We start from the raw sequence: 13,465 nt of genomic DNA on the forward strand, positions 1-13,465 counted from the left end.
GAATGCAGTTGTCAATCAACTGTGTGTTCAAAAAGGAAGTGTGTTGTCAAGGGGAGAATGAGCTGCTTTATAATTTATAGATTTGTTAATAGGTTTTGTATAAAATACAATATTGTTGTGTATCGATGATGATGTGAGCACTGTGTGTGTGTGTGTGTGTGTGTGTGTGTGTGTGTGTGTGTGTGTGTGTGTGTGTGTGTGTCATCCTGTTCGCCTGTCATTTGGACTATTGTATGTAAAGCTTTGCGTTGGAATTTTCGTCTGTTTACCTCAACTACCCGTGACATTTCTTTAGCTCATGTCTGGCCAACATTGCCTCCTGAAGTCTTATCCATTAGCCTCAAACCTTGACAATACCGCCATAACTGATTGGTGATAAAAAGCAAATAAAATATTGAAGCAATAAAACACATACTTTTTGCCATATATTTATTTATTATATAATGCTTTTAGTATAATGCATCTCTCTACACACCACTGCAGCATCTGACAGATCCCAGCCATCATCACACACTGTTCCCCACTGTCTATTGTGGAAAACCTCCACTCTACCAGAATAGGAGTGAATGCCATTCACCAACCTGACAGCTATTATCCATAAAAATAATATAATTTTTTAACCATATATTTGTGTACCTTCTTGAATTTAAATTACTTTGCCACGCACGCGGAAAGACTGTAACACGCAGAGACCTTCACCCGTTCTGGTGGAAACCCCCATTTGGACTGATAAACGGGCTTAGATGTTTTGTTTATCAAATGTGGATGCCAGTGTCATTTATGGGTGCAGAAAAAAATGCACACAATTAAATGTAAAATCACATTTATATGAATCTGTTTGGATGACAGAACGCAGTCAGTGTAACTGTCACACATCATCTTCACTTTTCAAACAGACTAACTCAATCCTAGATAAAGAGGAAGATCACAGACGGCCATCTAACCAGGTACTACTTTATCATCAGTGTTTTTTATCATGTACCTTTGCATTTATGTGATGGGCTGTTTCAATATTTTTTGTCTTACATGTACACTGACAGTCCACACATAATTACTGTCCATCATATGAAATTCAAAAAATAGATTGGTAACACTACAGTGTCATTTTACAGTCTCTTTGTTACAGGTTACATGTGCTTGCTCCAGTAAGAACAGTAAATTATGCATAATAAACTAACCCTAAACCAAACCCTAATCTTAACCCTATAACCCTACATGTTGTTAATTAATATTTATCAGTACTTAAATGAATAATTACACTGTAACAAGGGCACTTTAAAATAAAGTGTAACCAATAAATTTAACTGTAAACACTGCATTTGTGTGATACATTATTATTATTATTATTTATAGTACTACAAGATGCTTAAACATTCAGATTTCTTCATGCTTTCATTCATTATTGCTGATATTTAAGAACCACATTACCCAGTGTGAAATATATTTACAGCAATGTTGTGGTCTGTGCAACTCTTTCTGCTTCTGGGTAAGGAGACCAACATACTGACATAAAAAACATAGCCTCATTAAGAGCTAAAAGAAAAACTCATCTGCATCTGTGACTAACACGTACACGCTGCACAACTGTCACTGTTGGCAGTGACATCAGACTAGTGAATGCTTCCAGCTCCTGTTCTGGACGAGTGGAGGTTCTCTATAATGGAATATGGGGAACAGTGTGTGATGATGGCTGGGATCTGTCAGATGTTGCAGTGGTGTGTAGAGAGATGGGCTGTGGGAATCTGATAGAGGCAAAGAGTAAAGCTTATTTTGGACAAGGATCAGGACAGATATGGATGGATGATGTAAACTGCACTGGCACTGAGACCTCACTAAAGAACTGTAGGACAATACACAACTGTTGACATCATGAATATGCTGGAGTCATCTGTGACTATGAGTCAAAAACATTCATAACTGAAGAACAAATTTAATATTGTGCATTTTATATTGTAAGGAATGGTTGTAGAGGTAGATATAAGAAAGTTATCTCTAAACTCTTAAAAACTTTATTATCTTTTGTTTTACTTCTTTGGGAATGAGACCTTTGTACCAGTCGCACTGAGACATTTCAAATGATACCAAACATGTATAATTATTATTGTACACATTTAACATTGCAACATAGGTTTTTAGTGAGTTTTAGGTGAGGAGGAGGAGAGGGGGAGCAGGGGGAGATGATGAGACTGTAAAAGTGAGGTGTGAGCTGCACTGTGTGGTGCATCTCGGATGTTGCTGTTAGAGAGAGTTCAAATGTAAATTCTCAGGAGAGCCTTTTGCTTTCTTGCAGGGTAGTCCAGACTAACTGGCACCTGCTTTACATAATACACACTAGGCACATGCACATGTAAGGCTCAACCTGTGCAGAGCACATGCTCTTTTTGCCCTTACACTCCATGCCTTTTTTTGTGTGTGTGTGGTGGTGGTGTTTTTTTTTTCTTCTTCAATAAATCAATGCTATTGGTCACCCTTTACGTCTGTCTGTCTGTTTTACAAATATTTAGCCAATGGAAGTTCTTAAAAAGAGCTTTGTGTAAATCTTGTTTGATCCTCAAACTGTCAGTAAGCCTGATAACTCCGCCCTCTCTATCTTGACTGAATTCTCGAATGAATTGAAGTTCCACAGCAGCCGCACAGTAGACAGCAGCTGATTCTGAAGTTTTGCAAGGGTAAACAAAGATCTTGTAGTTTGAATAAGTACTAAACACTATGTCTATAAAGGCTCATATTTTATTTATTTGATGTCTGACAGAGACATTGTGGGGGACCTGAGAGAGAGGTCTAGCATTTGCCATCTAGTCATAGTCAATACATAGCCTACACTTAAATAGCCTGTGCATACAATAGCATTTCATCTTTTATAAAATGTATTTTACAACAGGAAAAACTGAGCGCCATAGCAACAACAAACTAGTTTGTAACCTGTTGATGAAAATGTAATGTGATGCCGCCAGCGCAGTTTTTAATGACGGACAAAATGCACATTTGCTCTCATTCGCTGGTCAAAAACCCCGTAACTGCATTTGAGTTTGACTTTTGTAAAATGTTAACAATATATACAACAACATAGCCTATCATTTGTTTTTACCATCAGAAAATCATAAGCACAGGTGCACACCCACGCATACTGGAACTTACACAAAGCGACTGAGTGATCCTCGTCACCTAGGTAACATATATTTCTAAGAAATGTCTTCTTTGATTTTATGATTGCTGATACACTTAATTTATTAACATTTAATCATGTTATGGTGATAATATTACACTATGGTTAATTCAATTCTGGTAATATGCACGTTCGCTATCTAGCTAATTTCTGAATCTATAGTATTCTATACTCTCCACTCGTCTTCACATGTATAAATATAGTAAAACATGTTTTTTTTTTAGGGCTTTAGCCTAAAGTAGCCCTGAAACCCTGTAGATTTATATTATCTATATTATTATTATGGTTGTTATTAATAGTGAATAAATCTAAAGCTTTTGAGACTATTATTTTGTTTTGTTGAATTTGTCATGAAAATGTGACCATTTCTTCCTTTTATGTAGGCTTACTAAATAGTCTTAATATAAAAACCAAACAAAAAAACACACACACACAAAAAAAAAAAGGGCGGGAGTTTCAACACATGCCCCTCAAAGGGTCTGTGCACGGCCCTGATACACACAATACCTGTGCACAATCAATTCAACCTGAACAATATACAAACAACCCATTCTAAGGAAAACTCTGTAGGATGTAATTTGTTTATAGGGACATATATATGTAATATGAGCTTAGTAAGTTACAGACTCTCTGAACTTTTTGGCTTGCTCTGTGAGCGTGTTTTTAACCAAGCGTTTTTAAGCATTTTCCATACCTGAAATGTGAAGGAACTGCTTTTGTTGCATCTACTAGGTAAACTTATTCCAGTTCAGTACTTTGTCTCATGCAAATGAACTTCTCTGGTATGATGGGTTGACAAGGGTATCCATGGAAATACAAACAAATCTAGGGTTCTGGTTGTCAAGAATTTTGACATTTTGTTTCCATATGCTTTGCATGTTTTTGTAAAGGAAATTCCATGAAACTAACCCATCAAAAGGATATCATCAAGATATTTTGATATTTGAATACTGATAGATCTCCTCTTCAACAGCTATTTAAGAAAGGGAATTTACAAAGGAGAGCATTCCAATAATTCCCACACGTTTTAATGGATTTGCATTTGCAATTTGCAATTGTTCTTACATCCAACAGTGCATGTTTCTGCAATTTATTGCAGATGAGAAATTCACTCCTGGTTTCATGGCTAATTGAATCAACCACCTCCTGATTGTTTAACCCTTGTGCATTGTTCAAATTTACTACCTTTCGTTATGTTCGTGGCTGAAAACAGCCACTACTTTAAACTGCTGTAAAAATGTATCAGATAAATATTTTTTTCAGGTTTTTTTTGCATAAATCTATTAACCTCAGTCCTGCTCAAAAATACTAAATGTTTAAAAAAAATTCAGGATTTTAACTCTTTAATTGCCAAATTCGTAAATGATGTCACTGATTTGGGGGAAAAAAACACACAAAATGACTCATTTTCAATATAAAATGTGATTGTGGACTGGATTTTTTTTTACCTTTTATCACAGTCTTGGACATGTCAAAGATTAGAAACAACATTGGTTTTGATGCATTGTTAGTTTTTGTGCAGCATCAGATTTGAACTTTTTCTCCCTCATTTACTGTTCGTGGCTGTTTTTGCCCCATTGACTTCCATTATAACCACATTTTTTGATTGCAAAGCCATGACACCATATAATCATGCATTTTTGATTGTTGGTGGTTTTCCCTGTTGGGAAGAGGTAAAATTTGTATTTTTTACTGTTGATAACCAGGTGGCACCATTAACCCTTTAGATAGGCCTGTGCAAAAAAAAGCTTAGTTTCTGGCTTTTACATGGAGTTATATGAGTTTATATGGAGTATAATAGCATAATAAAGTGTGTGTGTGTGCGTGCGTGCGTGCGTGCGTGTGTGTGTGTGTGTGTGAACTCACCTTGATGCGTCTGAGAAAATCAAAATATGCACCTCAGCTCTCAGAACTACATGGAGTAAACAAAAACAAAGTAAGTGTATTTATGCATCTGCTGCCTTTTGATGGTGAGAAATGCAGACTAAACAAAAACAAAGCAAGTGGATTTAAACGCGTGCATGCAAGCCTGCTGGTCATTTGATGGTGAGAAGAGCAGCAAGCAACATGAGAAAGGGCTTGACTTGTAGTGAAGTTTTAGAGATGATTATGCAGCCTGACCCTTCCAGCGAGCTGCAGGATGTATCGTCTTCTCCCTCTGACACCACAGACTCAGAAGAGTCAGATCCTGATTTGGATGTGGCACCCTCATCATCCTCTCTAGCTTCCACTGAAGGCGAGGAGGATTCGGAGGATCCTGGATCTGGGTGGATTGGGAGAAACGGCGAAGTGTGGTTTTCCACTAACGCGGAGACAACTCCCTTTCTTCAGCCTGCCAGAGGCGTGACTCCAGGGCCGACGCGCTATGCCATCACAAGGCATAGTCATGCATGTTTGTATGACTGTACAAACATGTATGTGTTGACGCAAGTCATTCTGACAATGAGGTCAATCATCTCCTCCGTAAAAAACAGATTGAACACGGAATCCATGTTCTGGACCCTTGCGAAGGCATAGCGCGTCAGCCCTGGAGTCACGCCTCTGGCAGGCTGAAGAAAGGGAGTTGTCTCCGCGTTGGTGGAAAACCACACTTCGCCTTTTCTCCCAATCCACCCAGATCCAGGATCCTCCGAATCCTAAAATCCAGTAAAAATTACAAATTTTACCTCTTCCCAACAGGGAAAACCACCAACAATCAAAAATGCATGATTATATGGTGTCATGACTTTGCAATCAAAAAATGTGGTTATAATGGAAGTCAATGGGGCAAAAACAGCCACGAACAGTAAATGAGGGAGAAAAAGTTCAAATCTGATGCTGCACAAAAACTAACAATGCATCAAAACCAATGTTGTTTCTAATCTTTGACATGTCCAAGACTGTGATAAAAGGTAAAAAAAAATCCAGTCCACAATCACATTTTATATTGAAGATTAGTCATTTTGTGTGTGTTTTTTTCCCAAATCAGTGACATCATTTACGAATTTGGCAATTAAAGAGTTAAAATCCTGATTTTTTTTTTAAACATTTAGTATTTTTGAGCAGGACTGAGGTTAATTAATACATTTATGCAAAAAAAATTGAAAAAAATATTTATCTGATACATTTTTACAGCAGTTTAAAGTAGTGGCTGTTTTCAGCCACGAACATAACGAAAGGGTAGTAAATTTGCCCACAGTGTAGCTACTGTTGAGTTTTTGAAAAAAAATTGTCACCAAAAATCATTCCATTTGCTGAAACACAGAGAAAGTTATGGCCAAATTTAGACTCAAAAATACCCCATAGTGGATGAAAACATCCCCAACAGAACATAAGGGTTAATAGGGTTGTGTTCTCAGTGACTCATGTAATGAGAGAGTGACATGTAATGTCATCTTAAGGGAGGAGCCAAGAAGTCAGATGATTCCACATAGAAATACAATCACCTGGAAACATCCTCAACTTGATCTCACACCATCACGGAGACGAAGACGCTTCCGAAAGGTCTGACAATTTAACTGGTTAAAGACATCTTATAATCTTTGCCTTTTTATTAGATACTGACAATTTGTGTAATTAAAGTTGATTTTATGTGCCTCAAATGTTTACCAAAACGCTTTCCCTCAATCTTTTTTTGTAATACTAAATTATTCAACTGGCTATACATTGAATCTGCTATTAAGATGCTAGACCACAGCACAATAAAATAGGTTTGATGCCTAAAATAAATGTTATGATGATGGTAGTGTTATAATCTAGGATTTTGCAAACATTTTTGTGGCAGAAACTACTTTTAACAATAGAACAGACTTTTTTTTTGTTTATTTGGCAAAACAGTCAAATTAATAATTTTGTATTTCTTTCAGGCACAATGTTAAATTCCTTGTGGCTCCTTCTCATGCTAGGTATGAAGAAAAATGCAGACATAAACATTGCTCTCTGTATAAAGTTAAAACAATTTGATTTTTTGAAGTTGTCAAAAAAATACTATTCTTTCTACTTCAAAACTTTTATATGTAATTCATTGTGAAATTGACTAGCAACGTCTAAGTGAATTGTTTCTACACCACATTATTTTTCAGGATACTCTTGAAAGATTAAAATTATTGTTAAGATGAATGTTATGGGTTTGTGTGATACATTTTATAATTCATCCAGATTTCGGAAATGGACCTCCCGTCGAAGCTTTTCTGAGGTTGATGAATGGTGTCAACTCCTGTTCTGGACGAGTGGAGGTTCTCTATAATGGAACATGGGGAACAGTGTGTGATGATTACTGGGATCTGTCAGATGCTGCAGTGGTGTGTAGAGAGATGGGCTGTGGGGATGCGATAGAGGCAAAGAGTGTTGCTTATTTCGGACAAGGATCTGGACAGATATGGATGGATGATGTTAAATGTGCTGGCACCGAGTCCTCGCTAAAGAACTGTGAGTCAAATGAATGGGGAATACACAACTGTGTGCATTATGAAGACGCTGGAGTCATCTGTGAAGGTGGATGAATGCTACGGAAATTTTGCATTTACTGAATAAAGATAAAAATTTCTGATCCCTTTACTCTTTTTTATGTTAGTCTTTATTAGGTTGGTAAATGGCTTTGACTCTTGTTCTGGACGAGTGGAGGTTCTCTATAGCGGTCAGTGGGGAACAGTGTGTGATGATGGCTGGGATCTGTCAGATGCTGCAGTGGTGTGTAAAGAAATGGACTGTGGGAGTGTGATAGAGGCAAAGAGTAAAGCTTATTTTGGACAAGGTTTAGGACCTGTATGGATGGGTGCTGCACAATGTACTGGGACTGAGGCCTCATTGATGAACTGTATATCAACAAAATGGGGAATACAGAGCTGTGAACATTTAAAAGATGCTGGAGCCATTTGTAATAGTGAGTAAAAAGTTCTCTGATACATTTTTCATATTGCTTTGAAGCCAGTGAACTTTGGTTAGGCAAAAATCTCAGATTTACATGGATGCAAATTCAAAATTATTGCTTTATTGATTCAGCATCATGAGAGTAGTTTATTCAAGTAACAGTAACATTATTATTGCATTATGTCTTTTGTAATGTGTATATTTAGTATTTTATATAAAAGCTCTATGTTAAACAAAACTCAGCAATTCTTGGATAATAAATTACATTTACAAAGAGGTTTTGACCTTTTAAAAATTAGATTGGTGCATTCTGTGGTCTATAATTCTGAGTGCAAGGGTTTATGTGTAAAACCACTCTTTCAACAGATGTGAAGCTGGTGGATGGTTCCAGTGCATGTGACGGTAGAGTTCAGATTCGGTATCAAGAGCACTGGGGCGCAGTGTGTTACACTGGTTGGGATCTAGAAGATGCTACAGTGTTGTGTCAAGAGCTGGACTGTGGAGAAATTGCAGAGCCAAAGGCGTATGTGGGTCCCTCAGTCCAGAAAATATGGATGGATAATGTGACCTGTACAGGAAATGAGCGGACTGTGCGGGACTGTCCTTTTACTGGATGGGATGTGAGCAGTTGTTTGAATACGCTTCATGCAGGAGTTTTTTGCCAAAGTAAGATCATCTTAAATGTAAACTTCCTCAAACGATGTATAGCTTAAAGTCACCATGAAATCAAAATGAAATTCCTAATGTTTTTTACTGAATATTGCAGAATCCATTATAATAAATTTGCCCTCAAAATATTCTCTGGTAATGTGTTTACTGGCGTGAGGGCGGGACAACCTGTCACTCATAAGATCGACCAATAGCAAACCAGAACCATACAATCAATTCCCATTTGACAGAATTAAGTCCTGCCCCATATATTTTCTTGTTTGAGAAGCCGTTTCATTCAGATGTATGTCACAATAGGGAAGAAAAGACTACTTTCATCTTTTGTCGACTTTAAGAATTATGTCATTCACATCTCACGTTCTCTTGTGTTTTCCTGGCAAATGCAATGAAAAGATGCCGTAATGACAAACCGTTCATCTTTTAAAGCCCCCGTCAATGTTTTACTTCACAGAAACTGTGAAACGAGTTGTGGTGAGGATTATGGTGAAGGCCAAGATTGGAGTCGATGTCAATGACCCATATATCAAGAAGGATCTTTTGAACATGGTGAGGTTCATGTGCTTAATAAGTGTGATGTGTAGCTTGAGTGTTTTCTTACTAAGATTTCACTGAATTTCACAGATAAAGAACGTGGTACAAGTTACAGGGAAGTATAGTATGAACTGGAGAACACAGCCTGATGTGCAGGTATTTCACAAACAGAAAACAGCCACAGGTTTGTAAACTGAATGGTATTGTACTACTTATATTTATGTAATATTATAATTTTATATTTTAATTATAAACCTGTTATATTCACAGGTCCTTTTTGAATGACAGAAAAGCAAGAAAACACAGACTCTAACCCTAACTATGATGGAGTAATGCTATTTTATCTGGTGCTTCACTGTCTTCATTCTTAATTATTAATAATTATAATCTAAAGTCTTAAAAAAATGTGGTAGGTGAGCCTCAAGTAACACTAAATGAATATCAAATCGGACCTTCCCACATAATTTGCCTGAGAAATAAATACCTTATGAAAGAGATGCCTTATATTTACAGCTCTTTTAAACACTATAATAATGAATATTATATATATAGAAATGAAATGTGTATTGTCAGAGGCCCTTATCAGAATGGCATTTCCTATGCAACGGCTGTTTCTGGAACAAAACAACAGAACAGGAAGTCACCTACTGTCTGTGAGATGTCAGAAGCGGAGATGCTTGAGCTTGTGCGTAAGATGAGTATCAAAGACTGTTAGAGCTATGCCGTTAGAAAGTCTGTTAGAGCTATGCTGAGTGGAAAACAATTCAAAGGCAGAACCTGAATTCAGCCGAATTCAAGACTATATAAGAAGCAAACAAAGGAAGATTTATTGCTCTTCCTTGCAATCAACAATCTAGTACGCCAGCTTTTACTAGACGCAAGAAGCCAACTAGCTTTAGCTATTTTTACATCTGTTAGTTAGTACTCATTTATAATCTGTAACACGTATTCTTTTCATTTGATTATTTGAATAAAGTTTGTTAAAACATTTACTATAATCATCTGACTGGACCTTGGATTATTGAGTACAGTTTTCTTCTGCCTGGATCAGGAAATCCTTTCTGGAAGAGATGCACGAGGGGTGAGCATTCATTTTGACAAAAGAATAATTACCATGTGTTTTGATTTGATCATATAGCCTAGCCAATGAGGCAGCATGTAACAAGGTTGTTGTTATAGTGCAAAAAAGGTTTAAGAAGTACCACAAAAGATAGACTTATAATACAGGTAATCAATCTATTATTTTATAATAGAATATTAACTTGTATAGACTGATCATCTGACTTCTTGAGGACACGACTAAAGGATAGGCTCTTTAGTCACCGTGAGATTATCTCTATAAACTTTGAGCATGGTTTTAAGATAATTGGGAACGGTATTAATCGTGAATCAATCGCAGTATAATGTACTGATGCTTCCTGGTGTCATGAAGAGAGAGAGACCAAAGTGAAATAAAGTAAAATATTTTTATATAAATGAATACATATTTAAGAAAATTATTTAACAGAATTTAAATATTTTAGGAGGTTATGTTGTATTAATATATATTGCATCAGAAATCAAATAAAGATGTGAACATGTAAAGAAAATCAAAGTTCTACATTTTTATTTTCCTTTCACCAGTGACAATGGCCTTCAAAATGATGACAAACCTTCACTGGCTTTGACCTGCTGCAAACTAAACAGTGATGTTCTTTATATCATCCTTTATTTTATTAAACCTTTTTCAGTATACAAACACTAAAATGTCTTCATCATCTGGATGATTCTGCAAGAACTGCTGTTCTCTTGAATTGGTCATGAAAGGTCATTCCTTATCTGGCTCCTGTGGAAATAACAGATGCAAAAACCTGTAACTATTTGAATAAAGATTTGAAAGTCTATATTCAAGTTACATCTTTAAAATAAGCCCATTCAGAAGGAGTTTACAAACCTGTCAGGGATCGAATAATTTCTGTTCCTGAAACACTTTCCCATTCGACTGAGTTCTCCACTCGGCAGAGAAATTTCCGTTCTTTGCGACCTCTGTTTTAATCTGTGCAATTCAGATGAACGAGACCACAGACTCTCAATGGCAACAATAGAAAAGTGGAAAAAAAGGTAATTGAATTAGGAAAATTCATTACTTTGTCCAGTAGTTTTGTCATTTGTGAAGGGTCGTTGGGATTAACAGAGCCAGCGTTCACCTTAATCCTGAGCACATTTCCAATCTCTGTAAAGGAGAAAGCAAATCTTAATATGGTAATGAAATATGATATATGCTCATTCCCCAAGATAACTGAACCATGTATTTATTTTAAGAATTTGGTTTTATATTTGTTGTTGTTTCATGTTATCACAGTTGTTGTTGTATTTTTTTTGCATGATGTCGTATGGTTTAAGTTAATCATTTTATGTTTTATATAGAAATACATTTTCTTGGTTAATATTTCCAAATGCAGAGAACAGATTCTGGTTTGGTCATGGACCCACCTCTGCAGATGATTCCTGCATCATATGCATGAATGCATTGATGGTTTCCCCAGCCACCAAATTGGCAGTTCTTGAGGTTTGACTCGTCTCCACTGCATCTGAGGGAATCCATCCATATCGGCCCCACGCCGGTCCCAAAATGGGCATTTATCAAGGGCTCTGCGTTTCCACCACAGCCCAGCTCTCTACATAGTACTAAACCATCTGCGATATCCCAGCTGTTGTGGCACACTGTTCCCCACCGGCCATCATGAAGCACCTGCACTGTGCCCTGACAGGTGTTGTTCGTATTCACCAACTTAACCTCTAGAAAGAAGTCAGAAGAGTTCCTGATCTGTCTCTGTGTTTACATTAATAATAGCAGTGTAAAAATGCATGATATGTCCATCTGAACATGATAATTCAATGCATTTGGGTAACACTTTATTTCACATAGTTACTGTAGTAATTACTATAAATTGTGCATAATTACATGCAACTAACCCTAAACCACACCCTAATATTAACCCTAACCCTAAAGTAATGACTTTCTCATCCTATCTTGAAATCAAGTTATGTCATCCTAAAACAATAGGCTGTAAGTACATATAGTTAAGTATTATTGTTCAGTACTTAAATATATAATTACACTGTAACAGAGACACCTTAAAATAAGTGTAACCTGTATTTGTAACATAATTTAATACAGTGTTTCAGTAATACTATATTTTGATGGCCCCCTTTACACATTTTGTTGACTATAAGTAAACTTGCATTTCACCAAGATCCAGTTGCAATTGTGATTTTCGAACAGTTGTCAGAGTAAATAGAACCCTAATTAAAGTAATAAAGTAGTGATAAGTCTTTTCACAGACTGAGATGATGCATTTCCAGTTATTGTAAAAAAAAAAAAAAAAAAAAAATTAATGTACATTTATAACACTATACTTTGCGTTTAATTACCTTAGCATATTAAATTATAGAAAACTAGTTAATGCTGCTGTGTGAGTGTTTCTAATACAACGGTTGAGGGAGTTACGGCAAGTTTGACTGTTTTTGTTCCCATTATTGAAGTTTATCCAACTATGATGACTTCAGCTTCTGAGAACCTCGGAAATGTGAAAATGTCCATATTTTGGAAACATATCCATGTATAAAAAATTAAATAAAATATAAAGTAAGAAAATGCAGTCAGAAAGTTCTAAGAAAGTTCTAAAGTTCTAGTTTACCTCGGCAGATGACACCTGCATCCTTTGCGTGCTCACAGTTGTGTACTCCCCATGCCATTGATGGGCAGTTCTTCACTGAGGCCTCAGTGCCTGTGCATTTCACATCATCCTTCCATATTGGTCCTATACCACTTCCGAAATAACCATCTGTCTTTACCTCTACCGGACTTCCGCAGCCCAGCTCTCTACAGACAACTTCAGCGTCAGTCATATCCCAACTGTCTCCACAAACAGTTCCCCACTGATTGTTTATAAGAACCTCCACCCTTCCAGAACAACTGCTGCCTCCATTTGCCAATCTCACTTCTGAGAGACAGAGTAAGTACATATCTCAGACAACATACATATATCAATAACTGTATACTGTTTACATATTATCTTTTATACATTTCAGGTCAGAGCTGGTTGTCACGTGTTTGATATGTACAATTTATAAATTATTTAATTAAAAAAATATATATTAATTTGAATTTGTTTGCCAAAACACATTTTCCATATTTGCTTTAATTGTTAAAATTGGTTAAAAAATATACACAGTCATGAAATAGACTACAATGTTAGGTTCCCATTG

At 36.4% G+C, this 13,465-nt stretch overlaps 2 protein-coding genes across 2 annotated transcripts in view; one reads left to right on the forward strand and one right to left on the reverse strand.

Annotated features, from left to right (window-relative positions):
• LOC311081911 (scavenger receptor cysteine-rich domain-containing group B protein-like) overlaps positions 1-10,212 on the forward strand; it is a 51,358-nt gene extending 41,146 nt beyond the window's left edge. The window contains exons 2-9 of the mRNA XM_084112601.1: positions 6,547-6,649; positions 7,012-7,050; positions 7,304-7,573; positions 7,719-8,027; positions 8,381-8,680; positions 9,135-9,229; positions 9,305-9,398; positions 9,485-10,212. Coding sequence (XP_083968727.1) covers positions 7,017-7,050; positions 7,304-7,573; positions 7,719-8,027; positions 8,381-8,680; positions 9,135-9,229; positions 9,305-9,398; positions 9,485-9,495 — 1,113 coding nt within the window. The 5' untranslated portion in view covers positions 6,547-6,649; positions 7,012-7,016 and the 3' untranslated portion in view covers positions 9,496-10,212. The remainder of the gene's footprint in view (positions 1-6,546; positions 6,650-7,011; positions 7,051-7,303; positions 7,574-7,718; positions 8,028-8,380; positions 8,681-9,134; positions 9,230-9,304; positions 9,399-9,484) is intronic.
• Positions 1-13,222, reverse strand: part of LOC311082271 (scavenger receptor cysteine-rich domain-containing protein DMBT1) — a gene marked incomplete at its 5' end in the record, with an annotated part of 35,935 nt that extends 22,713 nt beyond the window's left edge. Inside the window, 4 exons of the mRNA XM_084113000.1 lie at positions 472-588; positions 11,247-11,426; positions 11,687-11,992; positions 12,895-13,222. Coding sequence (XP_083969126.1) covers positions 472-588; positions 11,247-11,426; positions 11,687-11,992; positions 12,895-13,222 — 931 coding nt within the window. The remainder of the gene's footprint in view (positions 1-471; positions 589-11,246; positions 11,427-11,686; positions 11,993-12,894) is intronic.
• Between the last annotated feature and the right edge of the window lie 243 nt (positions 13,223-13,465).

Source organism: Abramis brama, assembly GCF_963993115.1.
Source record: "Abramis brama genome assembly, chromosome: 4".
Lineage (NCBI taxonomy): Eukaryota > Metazoa > Chordata > Actinopteri > Cypriniformes > Leuciscidae > Abramis > Abramis brama.